The sequence below is a fragment of the Grammomys surdaster genome, unplaced genomic scaffold (assembly GCF_004785775.1).
Source record: "Grammomys surdaster isolate TR1022 unplaced genomic scaffold, NIH_TR_1.0 125876, whole genome shotgun sequence".
NCBI lineage: Eukaryota > Metazoa > Chordata > Mammalia > Rodentia > Muridae > Grammomys > Grammomys surdaster.
In genome coordinates this window covers 1,556,012-1,569,687 of record NW_021620701.1, presented here as the reverse complement: position 1 = coordinate 1,569,687, position 13,676 = coordinate 1,556,012, and the positions used below count along the sequence as shown (strand labels likewise).

The 13,676-nt window shown below is 48.7% G+C and overlaps 1 protein-coding gene across 2 annotated transcripts; it reads right to left on the bottom strand.

Annotated features, from left to right (window-relative positions):
• Positions 1–295: 295 nt before the first annotated feature.
• Positions 296–9,635, bottom strand: Tmem171 (transmembrane protein 171). 2 transcript variants are annotated; one of them, XM_028790212.1, is made up of 4 exons: positions 9,563–9,635; positions 6,693–7,409; positions 2,365–2,500; positions 296–578 (listed from the first exon to the last, which is right to left on the bottom strand). In XM_028790212.1, the coding sequence occupies exons 2-4, from the start codon at positions 7,327–7,329 to the stop codon at positions 380–382; spliced, it is 972 nt and encodes a 323-aa protein (XP_028646045.1). In that variant the 5' UTR covers positions 7,330–7,409; positions 9,563–9,635; the 3' UTR covers positions 296–379. The 2 variants fall into 2 exon arrangements, with proteins under 2 accessions (XP_028646045.1, XP_028646046.1); XM_028790213.1 differs by having other exon boundaries at positions 296–575.
• Positions 9,636–13,676: the final 4,041 nt, after the last annotated feature.

The window sequence follows — 13,676 nt, the reverse complement described above, 5'->3', positions numbered from 1 at the left end:
ACACACACACACACACACACACACACACACACACACACACACACACAGCTTCTTCATTAGCTTCCTGTGACCCTGAAGATATCCATTAGTTTCTCTGAGCCTCTGGTTCCTTATCTGCCAGTACAAACAAGACCACCAGCTCCTGGCATCGTAGGTCTCAATAGGCAAATCCTGGTGGTGCCTGGCAGGATCATGCCACACCTCCCCTGTAGTCTGAATCACAGACAGTAGGGTCTAACCTGGGCACTACTCACTTCCTTCTGATGCTATAGCAGAAAGATGGGAATGCAGAAAATGTTATTGTATTTTTTATTAAAAAAAACAAATTAAATAAAATAACAATCCATGATACATATAAAAATGTGCTAGAGTCCATAGCTCATGGTGGGGATGGCTCAGAAGGTGCATCCAAGGGTGTGGCTGGGGCAGTTTCTTTTTCTTCATATCTAGGGGGCAGGTCCAGTGGAAAATGTCCAGTGTGTGAACTCTCAGAGGATGGACCTGGCCCAGAAATGGTGTATACGAGTTCCCGTTCTCTCTCAGAGGCTGCTCCCTGGTTCTCAGGAGTTGGGGTCCTGCTGGAAAGACAGTAAGATCATGAGGCGATCTGATGAAACCGTGTCAGCCCCTAACACTGGGCTTTTCTGAGTGTCACGCTCTCGGGAGTTTCGGCCCAGGCTAGGAGCTGTCTCCTATATTTCACTTTGTTGTCACTGCTGTTGTTAAGAAGGGTTCTCGCTATGTTAGTAGTCCTAGCTGGCCTAGAACTCACAGACATCTGCCCACCTCTGCCTCCCAAGTGCTGGAATTAAAAGCATATGCTTCCACACCTATCTACTCCACTTTATAGATCTGTTTTCCTTCTTTACTCCCTTACTTTTTCTTTTAAAAAAAAAAAAAAACTGTGCGGGATGTGGGTGAGGGGTGGGAGTGTATCATGCATGTGTGGAGGTTAGAGGACAGCTTTCAAGAGTTGGTTCTTCTACCATGTAGGTCCCCAGGATTGAATTCGGGTCATTGGCTTGGCAGCAAACATTTGGACCCAGTGAGCCATCTTGCCAGCCCCTTATCCCTTATTTTTCTTAGAACTGGCTGAAACTTTAAGACAGCCTGGTTCCTGCTGTCTTGCCTTTATCAATAAAAAGGCTCTAAGTGGAAAAGCTCACACATCACATGTGCCAGCACTGGGGCACACGCAGTCACTGTCTTCTGAAGGGGATACAATAAGGTGTGTGAACATATGCAAATAGATATGCAAAACCCTAAACCAAAAGCTTGATGGGAACACTAGTCACTGGAGAGGCTCCAACGGCAGGGGACTAGAGTTCTGATTCTACTCTGCTGCTTTCTTGATGGGCAGTCTTAGATACACAATCCATCCCTCATGAATTGTTACTTTATAATATTCTGATGATGGCAGCACCTTCCACCTAGGGTGACCATGAAAATCAGAAAATAACGCAAGCAAAGCCAAACCCAGAGGTGTGCTACACTACAGCAGCTACAACGGGGACTTATCTGAAGCCTCCAGACATTGGTTTTAGGTTTGGGGAAGTTTAATCATTGGAGGAAAAAAATCCAGCATTCATTATTAGATGTCTGCCTCCAGTTGTCTGGTCTTTCCCAAGCTGCGCCAACATGTGCATTTAATACCCTGGTCCCCAGCTCTCTATGTGACACTCAAGAGCCTGCTCTGTCCTCTGCCCACCTCCTGCCCCCTCTAATTAGAGGACCTTCCCCTACTTTTGTGGCAAACCTTGAGGAAGGGTACATGTCCTTTGGCCCCTTCACCAGGCTGAACACCTACTCTATTTGAATGTTCGATCCCCAGGGGAACTCTTGAGTGATGGCAGCTCTGGGCACCAAGTCCCTAGGGTCTAACTCTAAGACAGCCAGGGCTACACAGAGGGTAATTATCTGTATCTATCTCTCTTCAATCGTTCTTCAAAGCTCTGAGGCCCTGGGGCAGCTGAACATGGAAGAAGGGGTCCAGCTGGGCCAGGCCAAGGCCCCCTCCAATAGAATACTGAAATCCTTTGAACATGTTGAAGGTCCTCTGGGGCCTTGAACCTCTCTGCCATTGGAAGCATCGACGCCCATAGAGCAGAGGCCTGCAGCTCTCCTGTGGGCAGATGGGTAGCTACAGGAGTAATAAGGATGCTAGGAGGTTTCCTAGCAACCGTTCATCACTCAGCCTAAGAGCTGCCCAAGGTTTCCTGGCTGGGTGTTAACAGCGAAGCAGGATTTCTGACATGCCACCAGATACGCCAAGCCTTAAAAGCTACACTGGCCTGGAATCAGGCCTAAGCCTGGAATGACTACGAATGTGCATGCCCGCTGGTGACGTGCAAAGGGAAATCTTACCCGTAGTTAAAAAGACTGGAATAGGAAGGTGGGTTTTCAATCTGGCGCAGGCCGTTAGCCCCAGGAGAGGAAGCCACTCCTGAAGACTCAGGAAAGTAAGGTGGTGGAGGGGGCGGGAATATTATCACGGAGTCACCTGGGGAAACACACAGCCACAAATTAGAAAACAAAATAAAATACATTTAATGACATCTATCTTGCCTCCCGCATAAAAGGTCAAACACCCTTGAGTGCACTGAGATGGGCAAGTGGACCTGTGACAGTTCCAATGTCAAGTAAAATAGGCTGATGTTGGATGGGACAACTGCCTAACAGGTGTTTCTGTTTGGGATGATGGGAAGGTTCTGGAAGCTAATGGTGATGATAGTGTATTTTGACTATATTTAATAATGTTACATTGTAATTTTTTGTTGTTTTGTTTTGTGTTTGTTTTTCAAGACAAGGTTTCTCTGTGTAGCCTTGGCTATCTTAGAAGTCACTCTATAGACCAGGCTGGTCTCAAATTCTGAGATCCACCTGCCTCTGCATCCTGAGTACTGGGATTAAAGGTGTGTGCACCACCAACTGGCACACTGTATAAAACAGTGTTGTACAAAACAGTTAAAATAGGGCTGAGTTGGGGGGGAGGAACAGGGCTGGCTCAGTCAGTAAAGTACTAGCCTCAGAAGCAAGAAGACCAGAGTTCAAACCAGTCCCTGCACCCAAGTAAGACACTAGGCAGATGGTGAGCGGCTGTAAGTCCAGCTCTGGGGCAGTAGAAACGGGAGGATTCTTGGAGTTTGTGGCTAGGCGGCCTAGTCAAATCAGCAAATCTCTGGTCGAAGCTAGAATCCTTGTCTCAAAAAAACAAGGTGCATAGTGACCGAGAAAGATACCCAACATCAACTTCTAGCCCATATGTCCACATGTGCAGGCACATGTAGACGCACATAACACAAAAATACATGCAAATGAAAAATGGTTAAATGAGTAAGTCTTTTGATGTTTTGTTTGAGACAGGGTCTCACTATGTAACCCTAGCTGGCCTAGAGCTTGCTGTGTAGACCAGACTCATCTCAAACTCACAGATATTCACCTCCCTCTGCCTCTCGAGTGCTGGGATTAAAATATGTGGGATTAGAAAACACCACTCGTTGTCCTAAACTAGTAAATTTTGTGGTTCATATAGGTCACCACATTTTTAAACAAGCTGACCTATAATTCAGAGTCCTGAGTTCTCCCGAGGCAATACAGGCTCAGCCTCTCAGAAGCTCTTCGCAACTAAAGTATCTGTGAGAGTCAATAGCACGCTCCCACAGATTCCCAGGGGTGTCTTCTGCTGAGAAAGCTCTTCTTGCTTTCTCGTGAGTCTTTTTTTTTTTGGTTTTTCAAGACAGGGTTTCTCTGTGTAGCCCTGGCTGTCCTGGAACTCACTCTGTAGACCAGGCTAGCCTTGAACTCTCAAACTCAGAAATCCGCCTGCCTCTGCCTCCCAAGTGCTGGGATTAAAGGCGTGCGCCACCACCGCCCGGCTCTCGTGAGTCTTAATTCATCAAAAGTCAGCTGCTAGATAAAGTACAGAGTTGCTCAAATGGTACACATGGCAATATGGCAAACCGTGCCCCTCCTTCACCCCAGCTGCACTGATGCAGCCAAACTAAAAGAAAGTTTGAGTTTATACCTTCTTACTCTAAACAGAGCCCCTGTATTCCAAGAAAAAGGGGCAAAAGAGCAGAAACAAGCTCCAATTTGCCCCTGAATTCCAGTTCCTTAGAATCCCAGCTCATGGCACCATGACTGCAGGCCAGAATTTTCTAGATAGGGAGCAGAACTTCTGACACAGGACTGGGGAAGGAAGGACTCTGATAGGCTGGTCCCACCAGGTAACAGTGGCAGGAAGATGTAAAAGAGAGAACTCTGCTTCCTTGTAGGGAAAAGACTAGTTCATACCAGTAGCAGGGCTTTTAAAAACCATTTACTGGGGACCAAGCCAGCATGGCCCCAAGCAAACTCAGAATTCTCTGGCCTCAGCTCCTACAGCTGTCAGCTGCAGCTGAAAAGCACCTGCCATGAAGGACAAGAAGGACAGGAAGTGGCCACTTGTGTCCAGTGTTTAAGCAAACCGTCCGGCCTCCAACACCTGGCGAAGGTACCTCCATCTCTATCACCAGCTAAGGGCATTTATTTGCCTGATGAAGAAACACTTTCAACTGGTGCTTTCTGTGCTTGGCCTCAGCCATCCCCCAGAGGCCACAGAGAAGCCCAGAAAGTGAACGAATCCATGAAGTCCTGCTCTCCTGCAAAGAGATGGCAGGAGGACCCTAACCTATTCATCACTGACTGAAACCTGACACACTGGAGAGACTGTCTTTGAATTCATCTAGTTGTTAGCTAGGGGTGGCTGCAGAGATGGCTCAGTGGGTTAGGAGCACAGACTGCTCTTTCTGAGGCTCCAATGTCAGTTCTCAGTACCAGCATCAGGCAGCTTGCGACTGCTTATAACTCCAGTTCTAGGGGATTCAACACCGACTTCTGGCCTCAGAACCCCCTACTCATGTGTATATGTCCCTAAATACGCACACACTTACTTAAAAATAAAATAAATCTTAGTTGGGAGTAGTAGCACATGTCTTTATTCCTAGCACTCAGGAGGCAGAGGCAGGCCGATCTCTGTGAATTTGAGGTCAACCTAGTCTACATAGTGAGTTCTGGGACACCCAGAGCTACAGAGTGAGACTTTGTCTCAAATAAACAAACAAACAAAAACAATAAATGAATAAATAATCTTATTTTTAAAAAAAGATCATAGTAGGTCCAGGAACTGGAATTGACTATTCGTTTTAGCTATAAACTGTAGTATAAAGGGCCTCTGAAGTAAGCCTACAGAGCATCTTGTAACGTGCTGTCACTGAAACAGGCCTCTTGATGCATGCTCACATGTCCAAGATCTAGCACTGAACGTGTCCACAATGGAACAGTGTAGACCCTCTTCCACAACCTCAAGGAGAGAAGAGAGCTCGGGAAGCCAGGGATTCAAAGGTATGATGGGCACCAGAGAGAACGTAAAAAGTGAGTTTTTAAGTTTGTGACTTGCAAGGCATGCTAGGACAAGGGTACATGCTCAGGAGTGGTACCCTGACTCTGCTCCCAGCCTGCACCAGATTCCAGCCACCTGCTGATGGGGAAGTCCTCTTCTGGTAAACCCTAAGAACATATCTCAAAATACTCCCAGCCCAGTGGAGGAGCACATATCTCTGAAGCATTCATCTGCCTCAGAGTTAAACATATATAACAAATAACATGCCTAACACTGGGGGAACACTCCTTGTATCTCCCAGAGTGCCTTCTAAGAACACCCGTGACTAGTGAAATAGCATCCCATCTGTTTGTGCTCGGCAGGGCCCCTTGCACAAGCTAGACTGTGTGAGGCTGTCCATTTGGCTAGCTGTTCCCTGCTTCTTGCTTGTTTGTAACCTTGGGCCTCTGTTTCTTCCTATCTCATGTGGAGATGGTAAGTCTGCCTTGATGGATCATGCTAAGCATGACTGAATCTCAGGCAGTAAGCTCTTTAACCCTAGGGGGTGTTTGGCACAGGATTGGATCCTCTGTGAGTGCACTGTCACTATAAACATTTATAGACACAAATAAATGAGCCAGAGAGTTTGCATCTGCTCTTCCCCTCTGAGCCTGCTACCTCAGGAGACCAGAGGCCCAGTGTATTCATTCCCTCCATCCACAGCCAGTGAATACTTCAAGAGCCAGAGGATGTCCCAAACATGAGACATGTCTCACCTCTTTGTCCCTTCTCTGTACCTCCACACTTTCAAGCTCAGGAGGTCTCATTACCCAGCCCTTCTGTGTCTGAAGGTGAGAGGCAGTGAGGGGACCTCCAACAATGTCCCTTAACTGAAACTGCTCCATCCCAGCATGAGAAGAATCGGGGAAATGGGAGTCACTTGGTTGGTCCCTAAGATAACAGAAGGCTCCAAGGCTGCCTTCATCTCCAGTCAGGGTCATTACTCACTGCCTCAGTGCTTCTGCTAAATGATAGTGTTGCTGGTGAGAGAGGAATTCCCACAGGGCATACCACAGGGATGGTAGTGTGAGTGTGTGTGTGTGTATGTGTGTGTGTGTGTGTGTGTGTACCACAGGCAGAGATGGCAGTGTGTGTGTGTGTGTGTGTGTGTGTGTGTAGTGGTGGTAGAGTATCTTTGTGCTCAAGTATGTGCACACATATGAAACAGAGAGGAGTTGAGAAAAGGAATCTATACCAGACATAGGGAAGCCTGGTTAAGTCCTGAAGCAACATCCGCTATGACTTGAGAAAGTGCACACTGACAGACACTTACCTACAGTGATGTGGACAGGCTCCATGCTGTGGGTGTGTCCACCTTCAATTTCAGAGGTATCTCGGCTTGAACTCAAGTTGTTTTTCTTCTTAACATGGGCCACCACAAAGAAACACAATCCCACAAGCACAATCAAGGGCCCCATGATCTGCAGAGAAAGGAAGCCGCAGATCTGGGGCTCTCCTTCTTCAGTGTTTGTCTCATTCAGTGGTTCCTGTGCCCAGTCTGAGCCACATCCTGGCACCCAAATGCCCAGTATGCTAATGAGCATGCCGCTGGTCAGAAACAAGAACCCAAAGATGAGACACTGGGCAAACTGGCGGCTCTCTCCACAGAAGAAGGATTGGTCAGGGTCCTGATGGCCTTGCCGCTGCTGCTCCCGAAGATGCAGGCGAGCCCGCGACCGGGCCAGAATCACAGCCCCCAGGCCCACCACTGCACATGAAGGCCCAGCAATCTTTAGCACCATGCTGCAGTGTGAGAGAGGCTTATATTGGCATGCCTGGTACCCAAAGATGGAGAGCAGGACCCCTACACACAACAGAACTGCACCGAAGACAAAGAGGAAGAAAATGAGCTTGCTGACACGTCTGTCCCTCTGGTCTCCATCTGGCTCAGTGGTTCCTACAGAAGACATGGCCAGAAAGGAAAAGGCCTCCTCTTTGTTCCCCAACGTGAAGGAGAAATGTGTTTCCTTCCCTCCGGCAGTTGCACGCTCTGCAAGCAATAATAAATGCAAAAATCACTGTGAGCACAGGTATGTCTGGCCAGCTCTGATCTCTTGCTGGCCACTGCAGAAATCACAGAAGGGTGACCTGTCAAGAGGCAGAGGAACTTCATGCCGTTGGTCTACTGTAGAACAATGACTTGGCCTATGAGTCAGGTGAACTGGCATTCAAAGACTCCCAAATGTGTAATTTCATGAATATATCAAAAAAAAGGAGGAAATTCAATTACCATGCTTTTGAGATAAGAAAATCTTTTTAAAAATAAATAAAATGACTGGCTGTGTGGGTGTGGCTTTTCCTGTCCTGAGTCCTACAAACTCATTTCTTTCTCCAGACCAAAAAAAAAAGATGCCAGAGAAGGGACCAGCAACAGGGATAGTTTCTGATACAGCTGCCTAGTATGACGTCAGAACTGCTCGGAGCATTTCGGTAAATTTTTGTCCAATAACTAACTTTCCACTCCCTATTTAAGACTTCAGCAACTTTTCATTTCCCACTCTATTATAAGGCTACCTTGCCACACGACCCAATGTCAGCAGTTTCAATAAAACAAAAAGGTGGTTCCGAAAGACAGTGGGTTTGTGGAATTTTACATTAATTCTGTCAAAATGTGATCCTTGACTTTTCAAGAAGCAAACTCTGAGGCTGCCCGGACGCCCCGCCCCCACTGGCAGCTCAGTTTCAAGACACTGGCATGACCTGAGAGGATCTGGCCCAACAGGTCAAGTCCAGCCCCATCGCCAAGGTAGACAGTGCCCTCAGGTAGGAGGACAGGCCACAGCAGGTGGCCATCAATCACCCTCCTCCACAGTGCCACCTGCTTCCACAGAGGCTTAGACACAGTGAACAGCAAGTAGACTCAAAGCACAGAAGGCTGACAAAACTTGCTGGAAAACCAGAAGTGAAACCAAATGGAAAAGCACCTTCCACAAGGCCACATAAGGTCACTGTGGCACACACCGTTAAAGGGAGACAGAGGTAGGAGGATCTCTGAGTTCAAGGCCAGACTGATCTACAGAGTGAGTTCCAGGACAGCCACAGCTACATAATAGGAGAGACCCTGTCTCAAAATGAAACAAAAGCAAAAGAGTATTATAGCCTAACCTCAGCAAGCAGTGGTTAAGGGGCATGCTGGTTAACACAGCACTGATCTATGAATCACACTGATCTTGTCTCAGTCTGTCGAATGGGAGTACGGGACCTTACTGTAGCACTCACGAGCACAATGCAAAGTCAGGAAGGACATAGTCAAACACAGAAAACTTTCAAACATACTCTGCCATTCACATTCATGATCATATGAAGGCGTTCATGGCTCAAGGCCAAGATCATCTCGCTAGGCTCATGTGTAAGGAAAGTGAATTTGGGTGGTGGAGGGAGACAGGTGATGTTGCCCCCTAGGAAGTACTTCTCCCTAGGAGAGTGTGACAGAATCAGAAGGAAGTGGAGAAAAAAAGGAAGCAGAGGGGTGAAGGACACGTTTCTCTCAAACTTGCAAAAGCCACATTCCACAGAGATGCTAAGATGCAAGGCTTAAAGCATCCTGCTAATTTAAAACACATCTTCCCCTGAATCACATAATCCCACGGCTGCTTTTCCAGATAAGGACCGCCTGAGTTCTGTTAGGAACTCACTGTTTTCTTGGTGTCTTCAGCTTTGCAGCCAGTCGCGGAGCTTCAACTCTTCTAAGGCAAATTTCCAAACACCAACAATGCAAACAGAGGAGGCACCAAACTAGATCTGTACTTTCCTTCACTCCAGGACACCTACTAGCACATATGTTAGTCCCGGGTCCAAACTAAGATGAGGAATCGCTCCAGCGGGCCCCCTTAGGTGCGCTCAAAACACGGACACCCAGGGACAGGCAAATAGATGGAAAATTACCTAAGAAATGGAGCTTTTCTACTTTAAATTCAGTTTGAAAATTACCTAAGAAATGGAGCTTTTCTACTTTAAATTCAGTTTCTTCACAAAGTCAAATCCGCCCTACTAAGCACTCTTTTGCTTATCCCAAAAGCCAGACCCAAATCAACTGCACATCTCTGCGTCCAAAGCTCAGAGAGGATGGCAAAGCCAGGCCGGGAGAGGAAAATGTCTTTGCGGGGACTCGGGGGCAGCTGCGGTTCCCAGGGAGCAGCTTACCTGCGTTGGTCCTGGGACTCTCCACGCACACCCTCTGCACGTCCGGACGCGAAGGGCGGGCCTCCTCCTCCGTGTGCAGAGAGCCAGGCAGTGCCCGGCTCGCGGGTGCGGCGGCCGGGCGGGGCAGGGCAGGGCTGGCCGGTAGGATCTGGCCGTCGCCGGGCGCTGCCCTCCTGGGGCACCGGCAAGCCGCTCCGGAGCACAGAACTATGGTCAGCTTCGCGGTCCTGGGACCGTAGGACTTGGCAGTGCGAGCGAGGGATAGACTGGGGGTGGAGGCAGATGGGCACGCTCCACCAAGTTGTGGGTACCAGCGAGTCCAGATTGTCCCCCTGGCAGCCGGGGCTACGTTCAACAGCGACACGGAGGCCAACGGCAGAGAAAGGAGCTGGACCCTTAGCAGCCTAGGTGCAGAGCTCCGGGAGGGGAAGGGGGCCGGCTGCGGGATAGCTGAGCCCCAGGCAGAGCAACAGGAAAAGCTGAGGGCCTCTGTCCACGACTGAGCAGGGGTCCCTGCCGTTCTGCTGCCACTGCCAGTCAGAGGGCAGGTGGCCCTTCTGCTCTGAGACCTTGACCGGGGGATCGCGGGACCTAGAGCCTCTGAGCTAGCTTTCTACAAGAAGATATGGGGATCCCCGGGCAATCCTGGAGAGTGAGACCGAGGACCTTGTATGCTAGCTTTCAACATGAGCTCTTAGACTGAAGCAAGTCCTGTGGTGGGTCACCCCTGTCCCTTCCTGATCATATTTATGCATGCAGCCCTCCTTTGCCATAAAACATCCTTCCTGGTGCTCCAGAGATTAAACTGTTAACTCTCCCTGCCCTTGACCGGTGTGTCTGATGGGTTTGTTAATCCCCATGCTATTTGTAACCTGCCCCGTGACACTTGACAACTATCCAACTGTGCTAGTTTCCACACCAGAGGTCAGGCTGAAGTGAGAGGTGAGTCAAGTGTGCTCTGAGCCCAACACAGAGGCGCCCAGAGCTCTGGGGACTTTCCTACCCTTGCCTTTTCTCCCTAGCTTCCTGTGTCCTTCAAAGCCCATCCGTTCTTGTTAGCTTCCCGATGGATGAGTTAGGCTTGGTAAGAAGAAGCAGAGAAAGGGGTCACGGTGGGGTCAAAAAGGTTTGGGAGCTGGCGGAGTGGGAAGGGTGAGATAGGGATTAGCCATGGGTATATGGTGGGCATACTGGTCTAACAGGCCAGACGTGGACTTTCTCACAGTCAGGATGCTCCGTGCCTGGTAGTCTCTAACAAGGTAGACTTACATAATGGCTAATATCAGTATCCAGCACCCAGCCGGCTCTGCAGGGAATTCCTGCTTTCACCTGCAGCCCATGGTCCCCTACTGTGTGTCTTCAGCTCTCTGGGAAGGTTGGGGTCACAAGTGGATGGGGACCTAGCAAACCAGTTCATTCAGTGAAAGAATTGAAAGCCCAGGGGATGAAGTCACCACTGTCTCTGCTCATAGGCGGCCAACAGCCAGGTGCTCTGAAAGCAGTGTTCTAGGAGTTCGCCTGTCACCCAGAGAACACACGTGCTATGGACTCGGGAAATGCTTTTATTACATGGTCTTGTGATGCCAGGGAGGGACCTGTACAGATCCATAAAGGAACTATCCCAAGGACATTGCAGTCATCCATGCCTTGGGTGGGGATATCTTGGTCAAAGTGTCAAGATATACCAATCATGCCTTGGAAGGGCACCAAGGTATGCCCAGCTAATGGGCAGAGCACTAACAGCAGCTGTTACACAATAGTGATGAGCCCTGGGCTTTCTAAGAACGCAGGCCCTCACGTAGGATTAGCCCCCTCTGACCCAGGCCTGCTAACAGCTCTGCTCTGTATGAGACAGGTTCTGTATCCACTGCTCATCATGCTTCCTTTCCCTTTGACTTGAAAGTCAGTCTCTGGCTGAGTCCTGTGTGGGCCTGTTGATACAGCTGCCCCTCTGGTGCCACATGACTGCCGGCTTGCCACCCATGACAGACTTGAATGTCCTGGCACCAAGGACAATCAGATTAGCTTCCGTTCCCTTGGGATAGCCACTGTTTGTGTCTTTCGGAGCTGACTTGACTCTACCAAAGCCTTGGAAAGTGATCATCTGTGAAGTATGACTTCAAGGTGCTGTTTTCAGATCAGGTCTGGTCTTGGGAGAGAGGCTGAGTGATCCAACTGGGACTTCTCCCCGGCCTTTATTTAGGTGATGAGAAAACATACACCCAGATGGAACTCAGAAAAACAGCATCAAAACAGGATTTTAAAACTGTACGAAGCCAGGCACGATACTGAAGGCCTATAATCCTAGCTGAGGATCATGAGTTCAAGGATAGCCTTGGCTATGTAACAAGTTCCAGGTTAACCTAGTCTATGTAGAGAGACTCTATCTTGTAAAACAAAATGATAGAGAGCAAAATTTGGATACACCTCAGATCCATCTAGTTCCTGAATACAGAGGACTAAGAGGTGGGCATTCATGTATTCACCCCGTTTAGCGTTTAGACAAACTTAAGAAAGCTCAGGAGAAGAGCATGTGGAGGAGGGGGACGGGGGATAGTCTTCTTAATGATATGAAAGCTGGAGGTGTCTACACAGGTGGCAACATGACACAAACTTGATGGGAATGAGGAAGCCACCACTGTCTCTTATTGTATAACAAACAGCCCCTGAACAAAAGCTGTTGACTTACTGCCTCCCACAGTTCCTGAGGGTCACAAAGGAGGTCAGGTTCTGGGAGTGGCTGAGCTGGGTAGTTCTGGATTGGGGTCTCTCCCAGGGCTACAGTCACACTGCTGGGGTGGGGGGCAGAGTGGCAGGTATGGGAAGGTGTGGCTGGGGCTGGGGCAGCAGCTTCAAGGTGGCTCACATCACTGTTGCCAAGAGTCACTCATTTCAGAGAAATGAAAGAATGTCCTCACAAAGGAGCAGCTGGCTTTCCCTGCCGAGGAGCAGAAGATTCGGGGCCTTTCCTCTGAGATTCCACCATCTTCCTCCACATCGTTGCAGTGCTCAGGATTGAGCCACTAAACCAAGGGGAGAAGAATTAGGTGACACGTCAAAGGATCTATGGACAAGCTTTATAATAGGAGAAAAGAACGACAGAATCCTTTAGGCAGAGGTAACAGCAGCAGTGTGGGGGCTAAAGAAATGACTTGGCACTATTCCGAAGGACGCAAAGGAAAGGCTCAGTTCCCAACACGTAAACTGGGCAGCCCATGACTATTTGTAACTCCAATTCCAGAGCATCTGACACCCTCCTCTGGCCTCTGCAGGCACGAGACACAGGTGGTAGATACACATGTGAACACAGACACATAAATAAAGTAGAAATAAACCTTAGAAGCAGCAAGGGAACAGAGAGGTGGTTCAGCCATTAACAGCGCTTGCTGCTCTAGCAAAGTTCCCAGGTTCAACCCCTAAGGGCTATATGGGCAGCTCACAACTTCCCATAACTGGTTTCAGGGGATTCAATGCCTTCTTCCATCCTCTGCCGGCACCAGACATGCAGCTGGCACACAGACATACATTAAAGCAAAATATCCACCCATACCTGTAAACATTCTTTTAACTTATCGGAAGTACTCTAGAGGCAGAGGCAGGCAGGTCTCTCTGAGTTTGAAGCCAACTTAGTCTACAAGGCAAGTTCCAGGACAGCTAGAGCTCTGTTACACGGAGAAACCCTGTCTGAAAAAAAAAAAAAAAAAAAAAAAAAACAGCAACAACAACAAAAGCCCTGCCCCCCCACACACACACAAAAAAAAAACCAAGCAGAAAAGCTCTGGAGTAACATTTGTGTGTTCGGAGAAGTGCAAGAGGCCAGGGTGGCTGAGGTAAGTGATCAAAGGGGCCAGGACAGTAGAAGAGAAAAGATGTGCAGGGACACCAGGACCTGGGAAGAGGGAAAGCCTGCCAGGTTCCATGGAGCCCTGAAGATCACTGTGAGCAGTCTCAGTAGGGGGGACACATTGGGCTGGCTTTTGAGCTTAGTGTACAGTCTGATTCTATGGATTGGTTGGTTGATTGATTGGTTGGTTGATTTATAGATGGACTCCTGTGGGCAGGTCTGGAGCTTTTATGTTATAGGATTGAGTGGTCCTCCTTAGCCTTCTAAGAA